The 24,478-nt window shown below is 42.7% G+C and overlaps 1 protein-coding gene across 1 annotated transcript in view; it reads right to left on the bottom strand.

Annotated features, from left to right (window-relative positions):
* STAG3 (stromal antigen 3) overlaps positions 1–24,478 on the bottom strand; it is a 1,295,475-nt gene that overhangs the window by 412,184 nt on the left and 858,813 nt on the right. The window contains exons 16-18 of the mRNA XM_053719478.1: positions 15,324–15,413; positions 14,991–15,191; positions 14,776–14,846 (exon numbers count right to left, since the gene is read on the bottom strand). Of these exons, the coding sequence (XP_053575453.1) occupies positions 14,776–14,846; positions 14,991–15,191; positions 15,324–15,413 (362 nt within the window). The remainder of the gene's footprint in view (positions 1–14,775; positions 14,847–14,990; positions 15,192–15,323; positions 15,414–24,478) is intronic.

Raw genomic sequence — 24,478 nt, 5'->3', positions numbered from 1 at the left:
CGTAAAACCACCTTATCTGCATGGAACACCAGATAAGGAGGAGAACACTGCAGAGCAGATAATTCTGAGACTCTTCTAGCAGAAGAAATCGCAACTAAAAACAAAACTTTCCAAGATAATAACTTAATATCAACGGAATGTAAGGGTTCAAACGGAACCCCCTGAAGAACTGAAAGAACTAAATTGAGACTCCAAGGAGGAGTCAAAGGTTTGTAAACAGGCTTGATTCTAACCAGAGCCTGAACAAAGGCTTGAACATCTGGCACAGCTGCCAGCTTTTTGTGAAGTAATACCGACAAGGCAGAAATCTGTCCCTTCAGGGAACTTGCAGATAATCCTTTTTCCAATCCTTCTTGAAGGAAGGATAGAATCCTAGGAATCTTAACCTTGTCCCAAGGGAATCCTTTAGATTCACACCAACAGATATATTTTTTCCAAATTTTGTGGTAAATCTTTCTAGTTACAGGCTTTCTGGCCTGAACAAGAGTATCGATAACAGAATCTGAGAATCCTCGCTTCGATAAAATCAAGCGTTCAATCTCCAAGCAGTCAGCTGGAGTGAAACCAGATTCGGATGTTCGAACGGACCCTGAACAAGAAGGTCTCGTCTCAAAGGTAGCTTCCAAGGTGGAGCCGATGACATATTCACCAGATCTGCATACCAAGTCCTGCGTGGCCACGCAGGAGCTATCAAGATCACCGACGCCCTCTCCTGATTGATCCTGGCTACCAGCCTGGGGATGAGAGGAAATGGCGGGAACACATAAGCTAGTTTGAAGGTCCAAGGTGCTACTAGTGCATCCACTAGAGCCGCCTTGGGATCCCTGGATCTGGCCCCGTAGCAAGGAACTTTGAAGTTCTGACGAGAGGCCATTAGATCCATGTCTGGAATGCCCCACAGGTGAGTGACTTGGGCAAAGATTTCCGGATGGAGTTCCCACTCCCCCGGATGCAATGTCTGACGACTCAGAAAATCCGCTTCCCAATTTTCCACTCCTGGGATGTGGATAGCAGACAGGTGGCAGGAGTGAGACTCCGCCCATAGAATGATTTTGGTCACTTCTTCCATCGCTAGGGAACTCCTTGTTCCCCCCTGATGGTTGATGTACGCAACAGTTGTCATGTTGTCTGATTGAAACCGTATGAACTTGGTCCTCGCTAGCCGAGGCCAGGCCTTGAGAGCATTGAATATCGCTCTCAGTTCCAGAATATTTATCGGTAGAAGAGATTCTTCCCGAGACCAAAGACCCTGAGCTTTCAGGGATCCCCAGACCGCGCCCCAGCCCATCAGACTGGCGTCGGTCGTGACAATGACCCACTCTGGTCTGCGGAACGTCATCCCTTGAGACAGATTGTCCAGGGACAGCCACCAACGGAGTGAGTCTCTGGTCCTCTGATTTACTTGTATCTTCGGAGACAAGTCTGTATAGTCCCCATTCCACTGACTGAGCATGCACAGTTGTAATGGTCTTAGATGAATGCGCGCAAAAGGAACTATGTCCATCGCCGCTACCATCAACCCGATCACTTCCATGCACTGAGCTATGGAAGGAAGAGGAACGGAATGAAGTATCCGACAAGAGTCTAGAAGTTTTGTTTTTCTGGCCTCTGTTAGAAAGATCCTCATTTCTAAGGAGTCTATAATTGTTCCCAAGAAGGGAACCCTTGTTGACGGGGATAGAGAACTCTTTTCCACGTTCACTTTCCAGCCGTGAGATCTGAGAAAGGCCAGGACAATGTCCGTGTGAGCCTTTGCTTGAGGAAGGGACGACGCTTGAATCAGAATGTCGTCCAGGTAAGGTACTACTGCAATGCCCCTTGGTCTTAGCACCGCTAGAAGGGACCCTAGTACCTTTGTGAAAATCCTTGGAGCAGTGGCTAATCCGAAAGGAAGCGCCACGAACTGGTAATGTTTGTCCAGGAATGCGAACCTTAGGAACCGATGATGTTCCTTGTGGATAGGAATATGTAGATACGCATCCTTTAAATCCACCGTGGTCATGAATTGACCCTCCTGGATGGAAGGAAGAATAGTTCGAATGGTTTCCATCTTGAAAGATGGAACCTTGAGAAACTTGTTTAAGATCTTGAGATCTAAGATTGGTCTGAACGTTCCCTCTTTTTTGGGAACTATGAACAGATTGGAGTAGAACCCCATCCCTTGTTCTCTTAATGGAACAGGATGAATCACTCCCATTTTTAACAGGTCTTCTACACAATGTAAGAACGCCTGTCTTTTTATGTGGTCTGAAGACAACTGAGACCTGTGGAACCTCCCCCTTGGGGGAAGTCCCTTGAATTCCAGAAGATAACCCTGGGAGACTATTTCTAGCGCCCAAGGATCCAGAACATCTCTTGCCCAAGCCTGAGCGAAGAGAGAGAGTCTGCCCCCCACCAGATCCGGTCCCGGATCGGGGGCCAATATTTCATGCTGTCTTGGTAGCAGTGGCAGGCTTCTTGGCCTGCTTTCCCTTGTTCCAGCCTTGCATTGGTCTCCAAGCTGGCTTGGCTTGAGAAGTATTACCCTCTTGCTTAGAGGACGTAGCACTTTGGGCTGGTCCGTTTTTACGAAAGGGACGAAAATTAGGTCTATTTTTCGCCTTGAAAGGCCGATCCTGAGGAAGGGCGTGGCCCTTACCCCCAGTGATATCCGAGATAATCTCTTTCAAGTCAGGGCCAAACAGCGTTTTCCCCTTGAAAGGAATGTTTAGTAGCTTGTTCTTGGAAGACGCATCAGCTGACCAAGATTTCAACCAAAGCGCTCTGCGCGCCACAATAGCAAACCCAGAATTCTTAGCCGCTAACCTAGCCAATTGCAAAGTGGCGTCTAGGGTGAAAGAATTAGCCAATTCGAGAGCATTGATTCTGTCCATAATCTCCTCATAAGGAGGAGAATCACTATCGAGCGCCTTTATCAGCTCATCAAACCAGAAACATGCGGCTGTAGTGACAGGGACAATGCATGAAATTGGTTGTAGAAGGTAACCCTGCTGAACAAACATCTTTTTAAGCAAACCTTCTAATTTTTTATCCATAGGATCTTTGAAAGCACAACTATCCTCTATGGGTATAGTGGTGCGTTTGTTTAAAGTAGAAACCGCTCCCTCGACCTTGGGGACTGTCTGCCATAAGTCCTTTCTGGGGTCGACCATAGGAAACAATTTTTTAAATATGGGGGGAGGGACGAAAGGAATACCGGGCCTTTCCCATTCTTTATTAACAATGTCCGCCACCCGCTTGGGTATAGGAAAAGCTTCTGGGAGCTCCGGCACCTCTAGGAACTTGTCCATTTTACATAGTTTCTCTGGGATGACCAACTTTTCACAATCATCCAGAGTGGATAATACCTCCTTAAGCAGAATGCGGAGATGTTCCAACTTAAATTTAAATGCAATTACATCAGGTTCAGCCTGTTGAGAAATGTTCCCTGAATCAGTAATTTCTCCCTCAGACAAAACCTCCCTGGCCCCCTCAGATTGGGTTAGGGGCCCTTCAGAGATATTAATATCAGCGTCGTCATGCTCTTCAGTAACTAAAACAGAGCAGCCACGCTTACGCTGACAAGGGTTCATTTTGGCTAAAATGTTTGACAGAATTATCCATTACAGCCGTTAATTGTTGCATAGTAAGGAGTATTGGCGCGCTAGATGTACTAGGGGCCTCCTGAGTGGGCAAGACTCGTGTAGACGAAGGAGGGAATGATGCAGTACCATGCTTACTCCCCTCACTTGAGGAATCATCTTGGGCATCATTGTCATTATCACATAAATCACATTTATTTAAATGAACAGGAATTCTGGCTTCCCCACATTCAGAACACAGTCTATCTGGTAGTTCAGACATGTTAAACAGGCATAAACTTGATAATAAAGTACAAAAAACGTTTTAAAATAAAACCGTTACTGTCACTTTAAATTTTAAACTGAACACACTTTATTACTGCAATTGCGAAAAAACATGAAGGAATTGTACAAAATTCACCAAATTTTCACCACAGTGTCTTAAAGCCTTAAAAGTATTGCACACCAAATTTGGAAGCTTTAACCCTTAAAATAACGGAACCGGAGCCGTTTTAACACTTTAACCCCTTTACAGTCCCTGGTATCTGCTTTGCTGAGACCCAACCAAACCCAAAGGGGAATACGATACCAAATGACGCCTTCAGAAAGTCTTTTCTAAGTATCAGAGCTCCTCTCACATGCGACTGCATGCCATGCCTCTCAAAAACAAGTGCGCCACACCGGCGCGAAAATGAGGCTCTGCTTATGCTTTGGGAAAGCCCCAGAGAAATAAGGTGTCTAATACAGTGCCTGCCGATATTATAATATCAATATACCCAGATAAAATGATTCCTCAAGGCTAAATATGTTTTAAAATTGAATCGATTTAGCCCAGAAAAGTCTACAATCTTAATAAGCCCTTGTGAAGCCCTTATTTACCATCGTAATAAAAATGGCTTACCGGATCCCATAGGGAAAAATGACAGCTTCCAGCATTACATCGTCTTGTTAGAATGTGTCATACCTCAAGCAGCAAGAGACTGCACACTGTTCCCCCAACTGAAGTTAATTGCTCTCAACAGTCCTGTGTGGAACAGCCATGGATTTTAGTTACGGTGCTAAAATCATTTTCCTCATACAAACAGAAATCTTCATCTCTTTTCTGTTTCTGAGTAAATAGTACATACCAGCACTATTTTAAAATAACAAACTCTTGATTGAATAATAAAAACTACAGTTAAACACTAAAAAACTCTAAGCCATCTCCGTGGAGATGTTGCCTGTACAACGGCAAAGAGAATGACTGGGGTAGGCGGAGCCTAGGAGGGATCATGTGACCAGCTTTGCCGGGCTCTTTGCCATTTCCTGTTGGGGAAGAGAATATCCCACAAGTAAGGATGACGCCGTGGACCGGACACACCTATGTTGGAGAAATAATGTTTTTCATTATTCTAAAAGTCAATTTTGTAATATCAATGATATCAAATGTTTCTCACCAATTAATCATTTGTCTGTGTTTATTTAAATTTGCTAGCTAAACCTATGAGGTTCGTGTGCTCATTTCTTCGAGCTTGAAGAGTGCATGTAATCATTATACAATTTGACCACTAGAGGGTATTTGGATAGCATTTGTATATGTAAAACCTTGTGCTCATACAGCATATTATTTACCATGTATTGATCATTGATATCTAAAATGTTGTTATGTCAGAACAACAAATAAGTGGTAATTTTTCCTAGTCATAGATACAAGGTTAAGCACATAAGTCACACGTATTTCTCCATGTTTTGTTGTTTCCAACTTGATAATGCGTAATACAGTGTTTTCTTTGTAATCAATAATTTTCTGACTGTCCCTTTAAGCTGTGTTATTGGCATTCAAACAGTAATATGCCATCATGGATAATTGTAATGGTAATTTTGTTTGCGATTCGGGAAACAGTTTGGACATCACATCACAGAAACCAATCAATATCATGAACAAGGATAGGTATGTGATGATGTGGTTTTCACACACTTATAACCCACACTCTGCAAACAATCTGCCTCCATGGACCCGGTCCCATAGAAGTAGATTATATACAGAGTGTGGTCCACAAGTGTATGAAAACCACATCATCACATACCTATCCATTACACATTAAATAAAAAAAACATTAAAGATGAAAATAAATACTTACTTCCTCTTCCTTCCCCTCTTCCCACGGGGCTGAGGCTCTGGGAGGGGCAACTGCCGACTCCGAAGAGTTCTCCTTGGAGATGTTGTGGGAAGAGTGAAAGGAAGAGTACTGGGACGATCAAGGTGAGGAGGAGAAGATGGCTGAGGAGGAGAAGATGGCTGAGGAGGAGAAGATGGCTGAAGAGGAGGAGATGGCTGAAGAGGAGGAGATGGCTGAAGAGGAGGAGATGGCTGAAGAGGAGGAGATGGCCCGGCAGGAGTAGATGGCCCGGCAGGAGTAGATGGGCCGGCAGGAGGAGGCCTTCAATTATTGGCCTTCAATTATTTGATTTTGTCCATCAAGAATTCGAGTTCGGCCTTCGATATTTTGTATCCGGGAGTTACGCATCTGGTCTATGTAGTCCAGTAGAACCCGCACCTCCGCTATTTCCTCTTGTTGTGCTTGGCGGGGTACCCGTGCACGGCGGTGTGCGGGTCCTTGAGGGTCCTCTGGTTCCGCGGGCTCCTCCTCTGCTTCCGGGGCCTCTTCATCAGCTTCCGTGCGCTCTTCGTCACGGGGGGCCTCTTCCCTCCGAAGTGGAAATTCCTCCCCACCACTCTCATCCCGGGGAGATGGATGAGGCTGTGTTTCTTGTGCTGCCTCCTCCCCAGACACTCACGCTCCCACTAACAGACTCTCTCCCACTCCCACTAACTCACGATAACACTAACAACTGACTCTCTCACGCTAACACTAACTCACTCACAATAATGCACCAACTCTCTAATCTTAAACCTCCAATCACCCACCAGCAACACAGTCAAAGAAGCCCTGCTTGTGTGGTGCTTATATACCCTGTGTAAATGTTTAATGATGTACCGATTTGCGTTGTAAATTGGGTTCATGTGTGCTTTATTAGCAATTAGTATTAGTGCAATGTGTATTAGGTGTGTGAATTTGCGCATGCTCATTTTGAGTTATTATTTGTGGAATGTGTAGAATGCGATGATGTCATAGTGGTCGTTTTCTCTAACATTGTCCAATAGTATTCTTTTTAAATGTGAATTTGCGATGGTGTGGTATTAGTGAAGTGTTGTATATGTATGTTTGTCCTAATATATAGTGATATTGAATGCGATTCTTTTTCTAGTGTATGTATATATTTTTTATTCCTTGTTGTTATTTTGCGAATTTCCGCATCTTAAAGTATATGCGTATTCCCCGTATTAAATTTTATTAAAAATCCCCCCGCTTGTGAATGTGTAATGCTTGTGTGCTTTGTTTATTGATTGTTGTTGTGACATTTGCGGCGTGTTATTGTTGTGCATGATGTGGTATGCGTCATATGACCGAGCTGTGCGTATTCTCGCGAGATCGAGTGTTAGGTGAAAAAAGCAATTTTTTTGCTTTCCCATTGATCTCTATGGGAGACTGTCTAACGCGGGCAGGATTACGCGTGTGACATACACGCGTTAGGAGCATCGTTAGATGGTCTTATTTGAACTCTAAATACCGGAGTCAAACAATGCCGTGCGTTAGACATAAAACACGCGTGGCGTTAGCAACCCATCTACCGCCGAACTCCAAATCTAGCCGTTAGTGTCCGGAACCTCTAGGGTAGACAATACTTCCTTCAAAAGAAAGCGAAGGTGTTCAACCTTAAACCTAAAATTTGGTTCTGCAGGAGGAGATTTAATATCAGATACCTCTAATTCCGAAAGCTCACCTTCAGATGCATCAGAGGTTAGATGATCCTCAGAAAGGTGAGACAACTAGCCAACTCAGACTGAATAGAGGTGTTAACCCCCAAGTCAGTGGAACTATGATTAACCTTTCTCTTACGTTTTACAGAGATAGGCAAAGCGTGTAATGCAGCTGATACCACAGATTAAATTTGTGAAGTAAAATCTGCTGGCAAAAAAATACCTCCAGGCGGAGATAAAGTGTCATAGGGTTAAAAGGGATGCAGAATAGGCATCTCATGGTTAAAAAGTACCAGGGGATAAACCAGATTTAGACCAATTTTTGGTCTTGAGCACATAAGCAGACAGAACAGAATTGTGCAGGTGGGCAAATCATAGTCTCCTCACAATATAAACATGCATTTGTTACAGTGATCGCTGAAACAACCCTCTGAGGGGTTAATATCAGAATCTTCCATAGTGGGTATAAGGTCTCAATATCGTTAGTGCAAAAAAAGTAGAATTAAACTTTTTAGCGTGGCACCTCTACCCTCACCACCTCCTAGATAGACAAGCTTAACTGGAATGAAGTCGCCTGCAGTGAACTTTGTATGCTGATCGCTACGCAGGAGCAAACTCCCGACCAGCCTCAGCGAAAAAATGTGCCCTTGTCACATGGTGCACATCTAGAGACTGCCCCCAGCTAGAAGAGAAACCGCGTGAAGCTGAATATGAGCTGCATATCGGTATAATGGCCCCAGTGGAAATTTCCCCCCAAACTGTCCTGCATCGTCTATCTGCGTCCTTATGAGCCCGAAAAAAAACAGAATTTATGCTTACCTGATAAATTACTTTCTCCAACGGTGTGTCCGGTCCACGGCGTCATCCTTACTTGTGGGAATATCTCTTCCCCAACAGGAAATGGCAAAGAGTCCCAGCAAAGCTGGCCATATAGTCCATCCTAGGCTCCGCCCACCCCAGTCATTCGACCGACGGACAGGAGGAAAAAATAGGAGAAACCATAGGGTGCCGTGGTGACTGTAGTTAGAGAAAATAATTCATCAAACCTGATTAAAAAACCAGGGCGGGCCGTGGACCGGACACACCGTTGGAGAAAGTAATTTATCAGGTAAGCATAAATTCTGTTTTCTCCAACATTGGTGTGTCCGGTCCACGGCATCATCCTTACTTGTGGGAACCAATACCAAAGCTTTAGGACACGGATGAAGGGAGGGAGCAAATCAGGTTACCTAAACGGAAGGCACCACGGCTTGCAAAACCTTTCTCCCAAAAATAGCCTCCGAAGAAGCAAAAGTATCAAATTTGTAAAATTTGGCAAAAGTGTGCAGTGAAGACCAAGTCGCTGCCTTACATATCTGATCAACAGAAGCCTCGTTCTTGAAGGCCCATGTGGAAGCCACAGCCCTAGTGGAGTGAGCTGTGATTCTTTCAGGAGGCTGCCGTCCGGCAGTCTCATAAGCCAATCGGATGATGCTTTTAAGCCAAAAGGAAAGAGAGGTAGAAGTTGCTTTTTGACCTCTCCTTTTACCAGAATAGACGACAAACAGAGAAGATGTTTGTCTGAACTCTTTTGTAGCTTCTAAGTAGAATTTTAGAGCACGGACTACATCTAAATTGTGTAGCAAACGTTCCTTCTTTGAAACTGGATTCGGACACAAAGAAGGTACAACTATCTCCTGGTTAATATTTTTGTTGGAAACAACCTTTGGAAGAAAACCAGGCTTAGTACGCAAAACAACCTTATCTGAATGGAACACCAGATAGGGCGGAGTACACTGCAGAGCAGATAACTCAGAAACTCTTCTAGCAGAAGAAATAGCAACCAAAAACAAAACTTTCCAAGATAACAACTTAATATCTATGGAATGTAAAGGTGCAAACGGAACCCCTTGAAGAACTGAAAGAACTAGATTTAAACTCCAGGGAGGAGTCAAAGGTCTGTAAACAGGCTTGATCCTAACCAGAGCCTGAACAAATGCTTGAACATCTGGCACAGCTGCCAGTCGTTTGTGTAGTAAGACAGATAAGGCAGAAATCTGTCCCTTTAGAGAACTCGCAGATAATCCTTTATCCAAACCTTCTTGTAGAAAGGAAAGGATCTTAGGAATCTTTATCTTATTCCATGGGAATCCCTTGGATTCACACCAGCAGATATATATTTTCCATATTTTATGGTAAATTTTTCTAGGTACCGGTTTTCTGGCTTGAACTAGAGTATCTATCACAGAATCTGAAAACCCACGCTTTGATAGAATCAAGCGTTCAATCTCCAAGCCGTCAGCTGGAGGGAGACCAGATTTGGATGTTCGAATGGACCCTGTACAAGAAGGTCCTGTCTCAAAGGTAGCTTCCATGGTGGAGCCGATGACATATTCACCAGGTCTGCATACCAAGTCCTGCGTGGCCACGCAGGAGCTATCAAGATCACCGAGGCCCTCTCCTGCTTGATCCTGGCTACCAGCCTGGGAATGAGAGGAAACGGTGGAAACACATAAGCTAGGTTGAAGGTCCAAGGCGCTACTAGTGCATCCACTAGAGTCGCCTTGGGATCCCTGGATCTGGACCCGTAGCAAGGAACCTTGAAGTTCTGACGAGACGCCATCAGATCCATGTCTGGAATGCCCCATAATTGGGTCAACTAGGCAAATATCTCCGGGTGGAGTTCCCACTCCCCCGGATGGAAAGTCTGATGACTCAGATAATCTGCCTCCCAGTTTTCCACTCCTGGGATGTGGATCGCAGATAGGTGACAGGAGTGATCCTCCGCCCATTGTATTATTTTGGTCACTTCTCTCATCGCCAGGGAACTCCTTGTTCCCCCCTGATGACTGATATAAGCAACAGTTGTCATGTTGTCTGATTGGAATCTTATGAATCTGGCCTTTGCTAGATGAGGCCAAGCCCTGAGAGCATTGAATATCGCTCTTAGTTCCAGAATGTTTATCGGGAGAAGAGACTCTTCCCGAGACCATAGTCCCTGAGCTTTCAGGGATTCCCAGACCGCGCCCCAGCCCACTAGACTGGCGTCGGTCGTGACGATGACCCACTCTGGTCTGCGGAAGCTCATTCCCTGGGATAGGTGGTCCAGGGTTAGCCACCAACTGAGTGAATCTCTGGTCTTCTGATCTACTTGAATCACTGGAGACAAGTCTGTATAGTCCCCATTCCACTGTTTCAGCATGCACAGTTGTAATGGTCTTAGATGAATTCGCGCAAAAGGAACTATGTCCATTGCTGCAACCATCAACCCTACTACTTCCATGCACTTAGAAGTTTTGACTTTCTGACATCTGTCAGAAAAATCCTCATTTCTAAAGAATCTATTATTGTTCCCAAGAAGGGAACTCTTGTCGACGGAGACAGATAACTTTTTTCTATGTTCACCTTCCATCCGTGAGATCTGAGAAAGGCCAGAACGATGTCTGTATGAGCCTTTGCCTTTGAAAGTGACGACGCTTGTATTAGAATATCGTCCAAGTATGGTACTACTGCAATGCCCCTCGGTCTTAGAACCGCTAGAAGGTACCCGAGTACCTTTGTGAAAATCCTTGGAGCAGTGGCTAACCCGAATGGGAGGGCCACAAACTGGTAATGTTTGTCCAGAAAGGCGAACCTTAGGAACTGATGATTTTCTTTGTGGATAGGAATATGTAGGTACGCATCCTTTAGATCCACGGTAGTCATAAATTGACCTTCCTGGATTGTAGGTAGAATCGTTCGTATGGTTTCCATTTTGAACGATGGTACTCTGAGAAATTTGTTTAGGATTGGTCTGAAGGTTCCCTCTTTTTTGGGAACTACGAACAGATTTGAGTAAAATCCCATTCCTTGTTCCGCCATTGGAACTGGGTGTATCACTCCCATCTTTAACAGGTCTTCTACACAATGTAAGAATGCCTGTCTCTTTATTTGGTTTGAGGATAAGTGAGATATGTGAAACCTTCCCCTTGGGGGTAGTTCCTTGAATTCCAGAAGATAACCCTGAGAAACTATTTCTAGCGTCCAGGGATCCTGAACATCTCTTGCCCAAGCCTGAGCAAAGAGAGAGAGTCTGCCCCCCACTAGATCCGGTCCCGAATCGGGGGCTACTCCTTCATGCTGTTTTGTTAGCAGCAGCAGGTTTCTTGGCCTGCTTACCCTTGTTCCAGCCTTGCATCGGTTTCCAGGCTGGTTTGGTCTGTGAAGCATTACCCTCTTGCTTAGAGGATGCAGAATTAGAGGCCGGTCCGTTCCTGAAATTACGAAAGGAACGAAAATTAGACTTATTCTTGGCTTTGAAAGGCCTATCTTGTGGGAGGGCGTGGCCCTTTCCCCCAGTGATGTCTGAGATAATCTCTTTCAATTCTGGCCCAAAGAGAGTTTTACCCTTGAAGGGGATATTAAGCAATTTTGTCTTGGATGATACATCCGCTGACCAAGACTTTAGCCAAAGCGCTCTGCGCGCCACAATTGCAAACCCTGAATTTTTCGCCACTAATCTAGCTAATTGCAAAGCGGCATCTAAAATAAAAGAATTAGCCAACTTAAGTGCGTGAACTCTGTCCATAACCTCCTCATATGGAGTCTCTCTACTGAGCGACTTTTCTAGTTCCTCGAACCAGAACCACGCTGCTGTAGTGACAGGAACAATGCACGAAATGGGTTGCAGAAGGTAACCTTGCTGTACAAAAATCTTTTTAAACAAATCCTCCAATTTTTTATAGATAGGATCTTTGAAAGCACAATTATCCTCAATAGGAATAGTAGTGCGCTTGTTTAGAGTAGAAACTGCCCCCTCGACCTTAGGGACTGTCTGCCATAAGTCCTTTCTGGGGTCGACCATAGGAAATAATTTCTTAAATATAGGAGGGGGGACAAAAGGTATGCCGGGCTTCTCCCACTCCTTATTCACTATGTCCGCCACCCGCTTGGGTATAGGAAAAGCGTCGGGGTGCACCGGAACCTCTAGGAACTTGTCCATCTTGCATATTTTTTCTGGAATGACCAGGTTGTCACAATCATCCAGAGTAGATAACACCTCCTTAAGCAGTGCGCGGAGATGCTCTAATTTAAATTTAAATGTCACAACATCAGGTTCAGCCTGTTGAGAAATTTTTCCTGAATCTGAAATTTCCCCATCTGACAAAACCTCCCTCATGGCCCCTTCAGATTGGTGTGAGGGTAAGACAGAGCAATTATCATCAGCGCCCTCTTGCTCTTCAGTGTTTAAAACAGAGCAATCGCGCTTTCTCTGATATGCAGGCATTTTGGATAAAATATTTGCTATGGAGTTATCCATTACTGCCGTCAATTGTTACATAGTAATAAGCATTGGCGCGCTAGAAGTACTAGGGGCCTCCTGCGTGGGGAAAACTGGTATAGACACAGAAGGAGATGATGTAGAACCATGTCTACTCCCTTCATCTGATGAATCATCTTGGGCAACTTCATTATCTGTGGCAGTACTGTCCTTACTTTGTTTGGACGCTATGGCACAATTATCACACAATTTTGAAGGGGGAGACACATTGACTTTCATACATATAGAACATAGCTTATCTGAAGGTACAGACATGTTAAACAGGCTTAAACTTGTCAATAAAGCACAAAAACCGTTTTAAAACAAAACCGTTACTGTCTCTTTAAATTTTAAACAGAGCACACTTTATTACTGAATATGTGAAAAAATATGAAGGAATTGTTCAAAATTTACCAAATTTTCACCACAGTGTCTTAAAGCATTCAAAGTATTGCACACCAATTTTCAGAGCTTTAACCCTTAAAATAACGAAACCGGAGCCGGTTACAGTTTAAACCCCTCTACAGTCCCAGCTACAGCCTTTGCTGCGACTTTACCAAACCCAGGGCGGAATACGATACCAAATGAAGCCTTCTAGGAACTTTTCCAACTACTTTCAGATCCTCACACATGCATCTGCATGTCTTGCTCTCAAAAGTAACTGCGCAGTAATGGCGCGAAAATGAGGCTCAGCCTACAACTGGGAAGGCCCTTCCTGACTGGAAAAGGTGTCTAATACAGTGCCTGACGTTAAAAAATGTTCCCCAAGTTTATAAGTGTGAAATACCAGCATAAACATGTATAAAATGCCCAAATAAAGCAATCGATTTTGCCCATAAAAGTGTCTACCAGTTTTATAGCCCATATTAAGCCCTTTATTCTGTTTGAGACTAAGAAAATGGCTTACCGGTCCCCATGAGGGGAAATGACAGCCTTCCAGCATTACACAGTCTTGTTAGAAATATGGCTAGTCATACCTTAAGCAGAAAAGTCTGCTAACTGTTTCCCCCAACTGAAGTTACTTCATCTCAACAGTCCTATGTGGAAACAGCAAACGATTTTAGTTACTGTCTGCTAAAATCATCTTCCTCTCACAAACAGAATTCTTCATCTTTTTCTGTTTCAGAGTAAATAGTACATACCAGCACTATTTTAAAATAACAAACTCTTGATAGTAGAATAAAAAAACTACAACTAAACACCACATACTCTTAACCATCTCCGTGGAGATGTTGCCTGTGCAACGGCAAAGAGAATGACTGGGGTGGGCGGAGCCTAGGAGGGACTATATGGCCAGCTTTGCTGGGACTCTTTGCCATTTCCTGTTGGGGAAGAGATATTCCCACAAGTAAGGATGACGCCGTGGAGCGGACACACCAATGTTGGAGAAAAAACTTACACACGTGCTCTGGTTGGTAAGGAGCTGAGCAGCAAGTATAGATTGGCCCCATCTGCTCAATAAAAAAAAAAACCTTCTAATATAAAAGATATAAAATGTCCCCATATCTGGAAGATAAATAAAAGGATAACAAAATAAAATCACACTGTGAACTGTTTACTTAAATGTTCATATAACCTCAGGGAATTCTCAGCCCTACAAGACATAATCCCTAAAAGTAATATAAAGGACTTACCCTCCAGGATCAAAGCTGTGGAGCAGGCACAGCGTCTTAAGGTCTGACAGTCTAACCAAACACATCTGACAGGGACCTGAAGAGAAGGGGAAAACAGTGTAAAGCGTGTAAACAGCTTTAAATCTAGATAGTGGTCAGAGATTGTTCCCTGCAACATCTACAGCCAGGTTACACCACAACTCTCACTGAGAGGATTGCATGGTTACTCAATCACCCCAGTCCACACTTCAATGGAAAATACCCATTAATGGACTAAAATGTTCTTCTAACACTTTTCTGCCAAGCTCCTATAGTGACAAAAGGCAAAAAATGACTGTTGATAGGGAAAGTGGGAAGGATATGTATAGCCTTTGGCTTGGGTGTCTTTGCCTCCTCCTGGTGGACAGTTGTTGATATTCCCAACAGTATGAATGAAGTCGTGGACACTCCCTGCCTTTGGAAAATAAACAAATGAAGACAAAAAAACATACACGTAACAACATTCATATTACATTGTTGTACCTATAAAGTGCTGACAGTCGCTTTAGTGTTGCTGCAGTGTTATAAACTTCATCCTCATCTAAATCAGATGACTAAAGAGACAGAAGAGAAGGTAGTGTATTGAAGTGATCACTGCATTTAAAAGTACAGTGCAAGAAGATTGTAATTGCATAAGCATCGGTATGCAGATATAGCACAAGCAATAATGACCTGCCAGAGAGATGAACAAAATGTACCTGAAGAATATCTGGAATTTGTTGAAAGAAGCGATCCGTGAGTTGGTCCAGCATGTGGCTGCGAGCGATGTCTGAGCGCCTATATGATGTCTGCTCTTTATCACACAGGATGTATAGAGCCCGGGAACATGCTTCTAACACATCAGGTTCTGTATGCTTCTCAAGGACATCATGCACCTGTGCCAAAAGTAGGTCAAGGTGCTAAAGGGAAGAGAAAGGAACGGATAACAAAGCAAATATATTTAGCTATCAAGTAAAATTATAGCATATAAGTAAGTAAATTGGGTTTTACTTGCCATTATCATTTAGATTATTTTTTTTCTACCTTCTTACCCTTTCCAGTCTTTCTGTGCAATACAGGTCCAGCTCAAGAAAACCAGGCACCTTCAAAAGTGTTATCATTTTCTCAGCATCAGCAGAAAACTTAAGAGACAGAAAAAAAGCAGACACTGATAAAAAAACAAAACAAATAAAAACAGAACCAGAAATTCTAAATGAAATTTTTTTTTTAGCATTTTGTTGTTTATTAGAAGCAAATATAAACCGATGTTTACATTCTCACTCACATTCAAATAGTTTTACTGAGTTGTTCACTATTGTGAGGGGAAGAGTTCCCCCGCAACGTTATGTATGATTTATTAAAACAATTGATTTGATTCTGCACGTAAATCCAATTAGTAAATTATTTTACTCTATTTGTATGCTGCATTCCGACATCATGGTACTTTGATTCTGTTTTTTTGTGAGAGAGACTGTATTGGATATATTTTGTTGCACCCACCTCTGTAATAATTTGGGACCCCTACAACAGCCATTACTACACAATCACCACACACACACTTGGCACCACATTCTTGTGCACAATATCTGCTTTTCTATCTAGTGATGGAGGAAGAGATAACTACTTGTCAGGACAATTGTCTGGTAAAATTCAACATTTTAATATTGCATATTAATCACATATGTCTGTGCTATATAATATAGGGGTAACATTTATCATGTGTATTTACTTATAGATTTAGGTACACATACACATATATATTATTTTTCAGTATTAATATGCAGCTATTAGCTAGTGTTGCTTGTCAGTATATAATTGCTTACTGCAAAGTTTTTGTACTTTATCAAAATAATTCACGTTTAGTTACTATGATATTCAAGGACCCTGACATAGCTGCATGATTCCTATCATTATATTATTGGTATAAATATCCACAAATATCCCCATGTTTTTTCATACATGGTTCCAGTAAGTCTCTTTTTCTATAAACATTAGTGGGGTTCAACCTTGGTTAATGGTCAAATAGAGATACTGACTTGTTTTTCAGAATATATTTACAAAATACATATTTGTCTATTATAGCTTACTGACGAGTGCCATCTTCCGAGGGAAAAATATTCTGACTGCTAAATCTTAGTTGATTAACAAAAATGTTAATTAATCTGTAATTAGTATTAGCCAATCATTTATTTAAAACCTAACCTTATCAGTGGGGGTGGAGTTAAGAGTTTTCCATAAAATATACACTCAAATTTGGAAAGGAGATGGGGGACGAGGGGGCACAAGCAGACGGCACAAGGGGCCACACTGAGCATGCATGATGACCACACCCTATCCAGAGGGGATGGGAGGCTAAGCTGACCAGATAGACAAGTCAGGATAATGGCAAGAGAGGGTCCAGGGGTAACCTAAGGGGGTCTTTTTACACTGAACCCCACTGAAGGATCCCACAATGTTGATAAGTATGAAACAAACCTATATGAAACAGTTTTGTTAATATGATTTATGCTCTTTACATTTATATTCAAAGTTTTATTATTGAATCAGGTGAGTTAATCAATTCTGGTTTGCCCTTTATAGTCACAAATATTTTTTATTCCTGTTAACCTGGTCTTATCTGTCGACAATAACACTGGGTCAATCAGGAATCTGGTAATAATATCATTTTCTTATGGTTTGCCAGGATTATTAGCTGACCTGATTCTTGCCAGCTATGCTGAGAATTTAAATAACAAAAGTTTCAGTTTCTCTATTATACACGCAAGTTACTGCAAATAAAATCATTTAATGATTGTTTTCATTAGTTTTAACCTGATAATCATTAAATCATTGTAATTATTGATTTGCTTTATTCAAATATTGCTTATTATTTACAATAATTCTTTTAATAAACTAACGCCTAGATTAACGAGTCTTGCGTTAGCCTTAAAAAGCAGCGTTGAGCGGTCCTAACGCTGCTTTTTAACGCCCGCTGGTATTACGAGTCAGGCAGGTGCAGGTCTACCGCTCACTTTTTTCCGCAATTTTAGCTTACCGCAAATCCCCTTACGTCAATTGCGTATCCTATCTTTTTAATGGGATTTTCCTAACGCCGGTATTACGATCGCCTGAAAAAGTGAGCGGTAGACCCTCTCCTGTCCAGACTCAAACCGCATTTAAAAGTCAGTAGTTAAGAGTTTTATGGGCTAACGCCGGAACATAAAGCTCTTAACTAAAGTGCTAAAAAGTACACTAACACCTATAAACTACCTATTAACCCCTAAACCGAGACCACCCCCCCACATCGGAAACACTTAACTAAAATGTTTAACCCCTAATCTGCCGACCGGACATCGCCGCCGCTTTAATACATTTATTAACCCCTAAACCGCCACACTCTCGCCTCGCAAACACTAGTTACATTTTATTAACCCCTATTCTGCTGGCCCTAACATCGCCAACACCTACCTACATTTATTAACCCCTAATCTACCGCCCCCAACGTCGCCGCTACTATATTTAATTTATTAACCCCTAAACCTAAGTCTAACCCTAACACCCCCCTAACTTAAAAATAATTTAAATAAAATGAAATAAATTTACTACTATTAAATAAATTAATCTTATTTAAAACTAAATACTTACCGATAAAATAAACCCTAAGCTAGCTACAATATAACTAATAGTTACATTGTAGCTAGCTTAGGTTTTATATTTATTTTACAGGCAACTTTGTATTTATTTTAACTAGGTACAATAGTTATTAAATAGTTATTAACTATTTAATAACTTCCTAGTTAAAAACACAATTTATGCTTACCTGATAAATTTATTTCTCTTGTGGTGTATCCAGTCCATGGATCATCCATTACTTGTGGGGATATTCTCCTTCCCAACAGGAAGTTGCAAGAGGACACCCACAGCAGAGCTGCTATATAGCTCCTCCCCTAACTGCCATATCCAGTCATTCGACCGAAACAAGCCGAGAAAGGAGAAACCATAGGGTGCAGTGGTGACTGTAGTTTAATCTAAAATTTTGACCTGCCTTAAAATGACAGGGCGGGCCGTGGACTGGATACACCACAAGAGAAATAAATTTATCAAGTAAGCATAAATTGTGTTTTCTCTTGTAAGGTGTATCCAGTCCACGGATCATCCATTACTTGTGGGATACCAATACCAAAGCTAAAGTACACGGATGAAGGGAGGGACAAGGCAGGTACTTAAACGGAAGGTACCACTGCCTGTAAAACCTTTCTCCCAAAAAACATAATTTATGCTTACCTGATAAATTTATTTCTCTTGTAGTGTATCCAGTCCACGGATCATCCATTACTCGTGGGATATTCTCCTTCCCAACAGGAAGTTGCAAGAGGATCACCCACAGCAGAGCTGCTATATAGCTCCTCCCCTTACTGCCATATCCAGTCATTCGACAGAAACAAGCCGAGAAAGGAGAAACCATAGGGTGCAGTGGTGACTGTAGTTTAATTAAAATTTAGACCTGCCTGAAAAGGACAGGGCGGGCAGTGGACTGGATACACTACAAGAGAAAACATAATTTATGCTTACCTGATAAATTCCTTTCTTCTGTAGTGTGATCAGTCCACGGGTCATCATTACTTCTGGGATATTAACTGCTCCCCTACAGGAAGTGCAAGAGGATTCACCCAGCAGAGCTGCATATAGCTCCTCCCCTCTACGTCACTCCCAGTCATTCGACCAAGGACCAACGAGAAAGGAAAAGCCAAGGGTGAAGTGGTGACTGGAGAATAAATTAAAAAATATTTACCTGCCTTAAAAACAGGGCGGGCCGTGGACTGATCACACTACAGAAGAAAGGAATTTATCAGGTAAGCATAAATTATGTTTTCTTCTGTTAAGTGTGATCAGTCCACGGGTCATCATTACTTCTGGGATACCAATACCAAAGCAAAAGTACACGGATGACGGGAGGGATAGGCAGGCTCTTTATACAGAAGGAACCACTGCCTGAAGAACCTTTCTCCCAAAAATAGCCTCCGATGAAGCAAAGGTGTCAAATTTGTAAAATTTGGAAAAAGTATGAAGCGAAGACCAAGTTGCAGCCTTGCAAATCTGTTCAACAGAGGCCTCATTCTTGAAGGCCCAAGTGGAAGCCACAGCTCTAGTAGAATGAGCTGTAATTCTTTCAGGGGGCTGCTGTCCAGCAGTCTCATAAGCTAAACGAATTATGCTACGAAGCCAAAAAGAAAGAGAGGTAGCGGAAGCTTTTTGACCTCTCCTCTGCCCAGAGTAAATGACAAACAGAGAAGACGTTTGTCGGAATTCCTTAGTTGCCTGCAAGTAAAATTTTAGAGCCCGGACTACATCCAGGTTGTGCAGTAGACGTTCCTTCTTTGAAGAAGGATTTGGGCATAAAGAAGGAACAACAATCTCTTGATTGATATTCCTGTTAGTAACTACCTTAGGTAAGAACCCAGGTTTAGTACGCAGGACTACCTTATCCGAATGAAAAATCAAATAAGGAGAATCACAATGTAAGGCTGATAATTCAGAGACTCTTCGAGCCGAGGAAATAGCCATTAAAAATAGAACTTTCCAAGATAACAACTTTATATCAATGGAATGAAGGGGTTCAAACGGAACGCCCTGTAAAACATTAAGAACAAGGTTTAAACTCCATGGTGGAGCAACAGTCTTAAACACAGGCTTAATCCTGGCCAAAGCCTGACAAAAAGCCTGGACGTCAGGAACTTCTGACAGACGTTTGTGTAACAGAATGGACAGAGCTGAGATCTGTCCCTTTAATGAACTAGCAGATAAACCCTTTTCTAAACCTTCTTGTAGAAAAGACAATATCCTAGGAATCCTAACCTTACTCCAAGAGTAACCTTTGGATTCACACCAATGTAGGTATTTACGCCATATCTTATGGTAAATCTTTCTGGTAACAGGTTTCCTAGTCTGTATTAAGGTACTAATAACTGACTCAGAAAACCCACGTCTTGATAAAATTAAGCGTTCAATTTCCAAGCAGTCAACTTCAGAGAAGTTAGATTTTGATGTTTGAAGGGACCCTGTATCAGAAGGTCCTGTTTCAGAGGTAGAGACCAAGGCGGACAGGATGACATGTCCACCAGGTCTGCATACCAAGTCCTGCGTGGCCACGCAGGTGCTATTAGAATCACTGATGCTCTCTCTTGTTTGATTCTGGCTATCAATCGAGGAAGCAACGGGAAGGGTGGAAACACGTAAGCCATCCTGAAGTCCCAAGGTGCTGTCAGAGCATCTATCAGGACTGCTCCTGGATCCCTGGATCTGGACCCGTAACGAGGAAGCTTGGCGTTCTGTCGAGACGCCATGAGATCTATCTCTGGTTTGCCCCAACGTCGAAGTATTTGGGCAAAGACCTCCGGATGAAGTTCCCACTCCCCCGGATGAAAAGCCTGACGACTTAAGAAATCCGCCTCCCAGTTCTCCACAGGCTGGCGTCTGTTGTTACAATTGTCCAGTCTGGTCTGCTGAATGGCATCCCCCTGGACAGGTGTGGCCGAGAAAGCCACCATAGAAGAGAATTTCTGGTCTCTTGATCCAGATTCAGAGAAGGGGATAAGTCTGAGTAATCCCCATTCCACTGACCTAGCATGCACAGTTGCAGTGGTCTGAGGTGTAAGCGTGCAAAGGGTACCATGTCCATTGCCGCTACCATTAAGCCGATTACCTCCATACATTGAGCCACTGACGGGTGTTGAATGGAATGAAGAGTGCGGCAAGCACTTTGAAGTCTTGATAGCCTGTCCTCTGTCAGGTAAATCTTCATTTCTACAGAATCTATAAGAGTCCCCAGGAAGGGAACTCTTGTGAGTGGAACGAGTGAACTTTTCTTTTCGTTCACCTTCCATCCATGTGACCTTAGAAATGCCAGCACTAACTCTGTATGAGATTTGGCAGTTTGAAAGCTTGAAGCTTGTATCAGAATGTCGTCTAGGTATGGAGCTACCGAGATTCCCCGCGGTCTTAGTACCGCCAGAAGAGCACCCAGAACCTTTGTGAAGATTCTTGGCGCTGTAGCCAATCCGAATGGAAGAGCCACAAACTGGTAATGCCTGTCTAGGAAGGCAAACCTTAGGTACCGGTAATGATCTTTGTGAATCGGTATGTGCAGGTAAGCATCTTTTAAATCTACAGTGGTCATGTACTGACCCTCTTGGATCATAGGTAAAATTGTCCGAATAGTCTCCATCTTGAACGATGGAACTCTTAGGAATTTGTTTAGGATCTTTAAGTCCAGGATTGGTCTGAAAGTTCCCTCTTTTTTGGGAACCACAAACAGATTTGAGTAAAACCCCTGTCCCTGTTCCGATCGTGGAACTGGATGGATTACTCCCATTAACAAGAGCTCTTGTACGCAGCGTAGAAAAGCCTCTTTCTTTGTCTGGATTGTTGACAATCTTGACAGATGAAATCTCTCTCTTGGAGGAGAGTATTTGAAGTCCAGAAGGTATCCCTGAGATATTATCTCTAGCGCCCAGGGATCCTGAACATCTCTTGCCCAAGCCTGGGCGAAGAGAGAAAGTCTGCCCCCCACTAGATCCGATCCCGGATCGGGGGCCCTCAATTCATGCTGTTTTGGGGGCAGCAGCAGGTTTCCTAGTCTGCTTGCCCTTGTTCCAGGACTGGTTAGGTTTCCAGCCTTGTCTGTAGCGAGCAACAGCTCCTTCCTGTTTTGGTGCAGAGGAAGTTGATGCTGCTCCTGCTTTGAAATTACGAAAGGAACGAAAACTAGACTGTCTAGTCTTGGCTTTGGCTTTGTCCTGAGGCAGGGCATGGCCTTTACCTCCTGTAATGTCAGCGATAATCTCTTTCAACCCGGGCCCGAATAAGGTCTGCCCTTTGAAAGGTATATTAAGCAATTTAGACTTAGAAGTAACATCAGCTGACCAGGATTTTAGCCACAGCGCCCTGCGTGCCTGAATGGCGAATCCTGAATTCTTCGCCGTAAGTTTAGTAAGATGTACTACGGCCTCCGAAATGAATGAATTAGCTAGTTTAAGGACTCTAAGCCTGTCCGTAATGTCGTCCAGAGTAGCTGAACCAATGTTCTCTTCCAGAGACTCAATCCAGAATGCCGCTGCAGCCGTGATCGGCGCAATGCATGCAAGGGGTTGCAATATAAAACCTTGTTGAACAAACATTTTCTTAAGGTAACCCTCTAACTTTTTATCCATTGGATCTGAAAAAGCACAGCTATCCTCCACCGGGATAGTGGTACACTTAGCTAAAGTAGAAACTGCTCCCTCCACCTTAGGGACCGTTTGCCATAAGTCCCTTGTGGTGGCGTCTATTGGAAACATTTTTCTAAATATCGGAGGGGGTGAGAACGGCACACCGGGTCTATCCCACTCCTTAGTAACAATTTCAGTAAGTCTCTTAGGTATAGGAAAAACCTCAGTACTCGTCGGTACCGCAAAATATTTATCCAACCTACACATTTTCTCTGGTATTGCAACTGTGTTACAATCATTCAGAGCCGCTAACACCTCCCCTAGTAATACACGGAGGTTTTCCAGTTTAAATTTAAAATTTGAAATATCTGAATCCAGTCTGTTTGGATCAGAACCGTCACCCACAGAATGAAGTTCTCCGTCCTCATGTTCTGCCATCTGTGACGCAGTGTCTGACATGGCCCTAATATTATCAGCGCACTCTGTTCTCACCCCAGAGTGATCACGCTTACCTTTTAGTTCTGGTAATTTAGCCAAAACTTCAGTCATAACAGTAGCCATATCCTGTAATGTGATTTGTAATGGCCGCCCAGCTGTACTCGGCGCTACAATATCACGCACCTCCCTCTGAGCGGGAGATGTAGGTACTGACACGTGAGGCGAGTTAGTCGGCATAACTCTCCCCTCGTTGTTTGGTGAAATTTGTTCAATTTGTACAGATTGATTTTTATTTAAAGTAGCATCAATACAGTTAGTACATAAATTTCTATTGGGCTCCACTTTGGCATTGCAACAAATGACACAGGTATCATCTTCTGAATCAGACATGTTTAACACACTAGCAAATAAACTTGCAACTTGGAAATACAATTCAAATAGAATAATATTAAAACGTACTGTGCCTTTAAGAAGCACAGAAGATCTATGACAGTTAAAAATTAATAAATTGAAACAGTTATAGCCTCAATCCTTGTAAACAACACAACTTTAGCAAAGGTTTAATCCCATTAGCAAAGATAACAATTTCTGAAAGCAGGAAACAAATTACAGAATAAAAGTTTTTATTTCAGTCAAACTATAATTCTCACAGCTCTGCTGAGAGAAATTACCTCCCTCAAAATAAGTTTTGAAGACCCCTGAGCTCTGTAGAGATGAACCAGATCATGCAGGGAATACAATGAGTTGCTGACTGAAATATTTGATGCATAGTAAAAGCGCCCCTCCCCCACACACACAGCAGTGAGGGAGAACAGAAACTGACAGAAAAAACAGATTTAAGCAACTGCCAAGTGGAAAAATGGTGCCCAAACATTTATTCACTCAGTACCTCAGCAAATGAAAACGATTTTACATTCCAGCAAAAACGTTAAACATAATCTCTAGTTATTAAACAGCTTTATGTCTTTCTTACAGTGTAATTCTAGTGAAGTACCATTCTCCCAGAATACTGAAGTGTAAAGTATACATACATGACATTATATCGGTATGGCAGGATTTTCTCATCAATTCCATTGTCAGAAAATAAAAACTGCTACATACCTCTATGCAGATTCATCTGCCCGCTGTCCCCTGATCTGAAGTTTACCTCACTCCTCAGATGGCCGAGAACAGCAATATGATCTTAACTACTCCGGCTAAGATCATAGCAAAACTCTGGTAGATTCTTCCTCAAACTCTGCCAGAGAGGTAATAACACACTCCGGTGCTATTTTAAAATAACAAACTTTTGATTGAAGATATAAAACTAAGTATAATCACCATAGTCCTCTCACACGACCTATCTAGTTGCTGGGTGCAAGAGAATGACTGGGAGTGACGTAGAGGGGAGGAGCTATATGCAGCTCTGCTGGGTGAATCCTCTTGCACTTCCTGTAGGGGAGCAGTTAATATCCCAGAAGTAATGATGACCCGTGGACTGATCACACTTAACAGAAGAAATACATTTATCAGGTAAGCATAAATTATGTTTTCTCTTGTTAAGTGTATCCAGTCCACGGATCATCCATTACTTGTGGGATACC

This window comes from Bombina bombina, chromosome 6, assembly GCF_027579735.1.
Source record: "Bombina bombina isolate aBomBom1 chromosome 6, aBomBom1.pri, whole genome shotgun sequence".
Taxonomy (NCBI): domain Eukaryota; kingdom Metazoa; phylum Chordata; class Amphibia; order Anura; family Bombinatoridae; genus Bombina; species Bombina bombina.
This window is presented reverse-complemented; position numbering and strand designations above follow the sequence as displayed.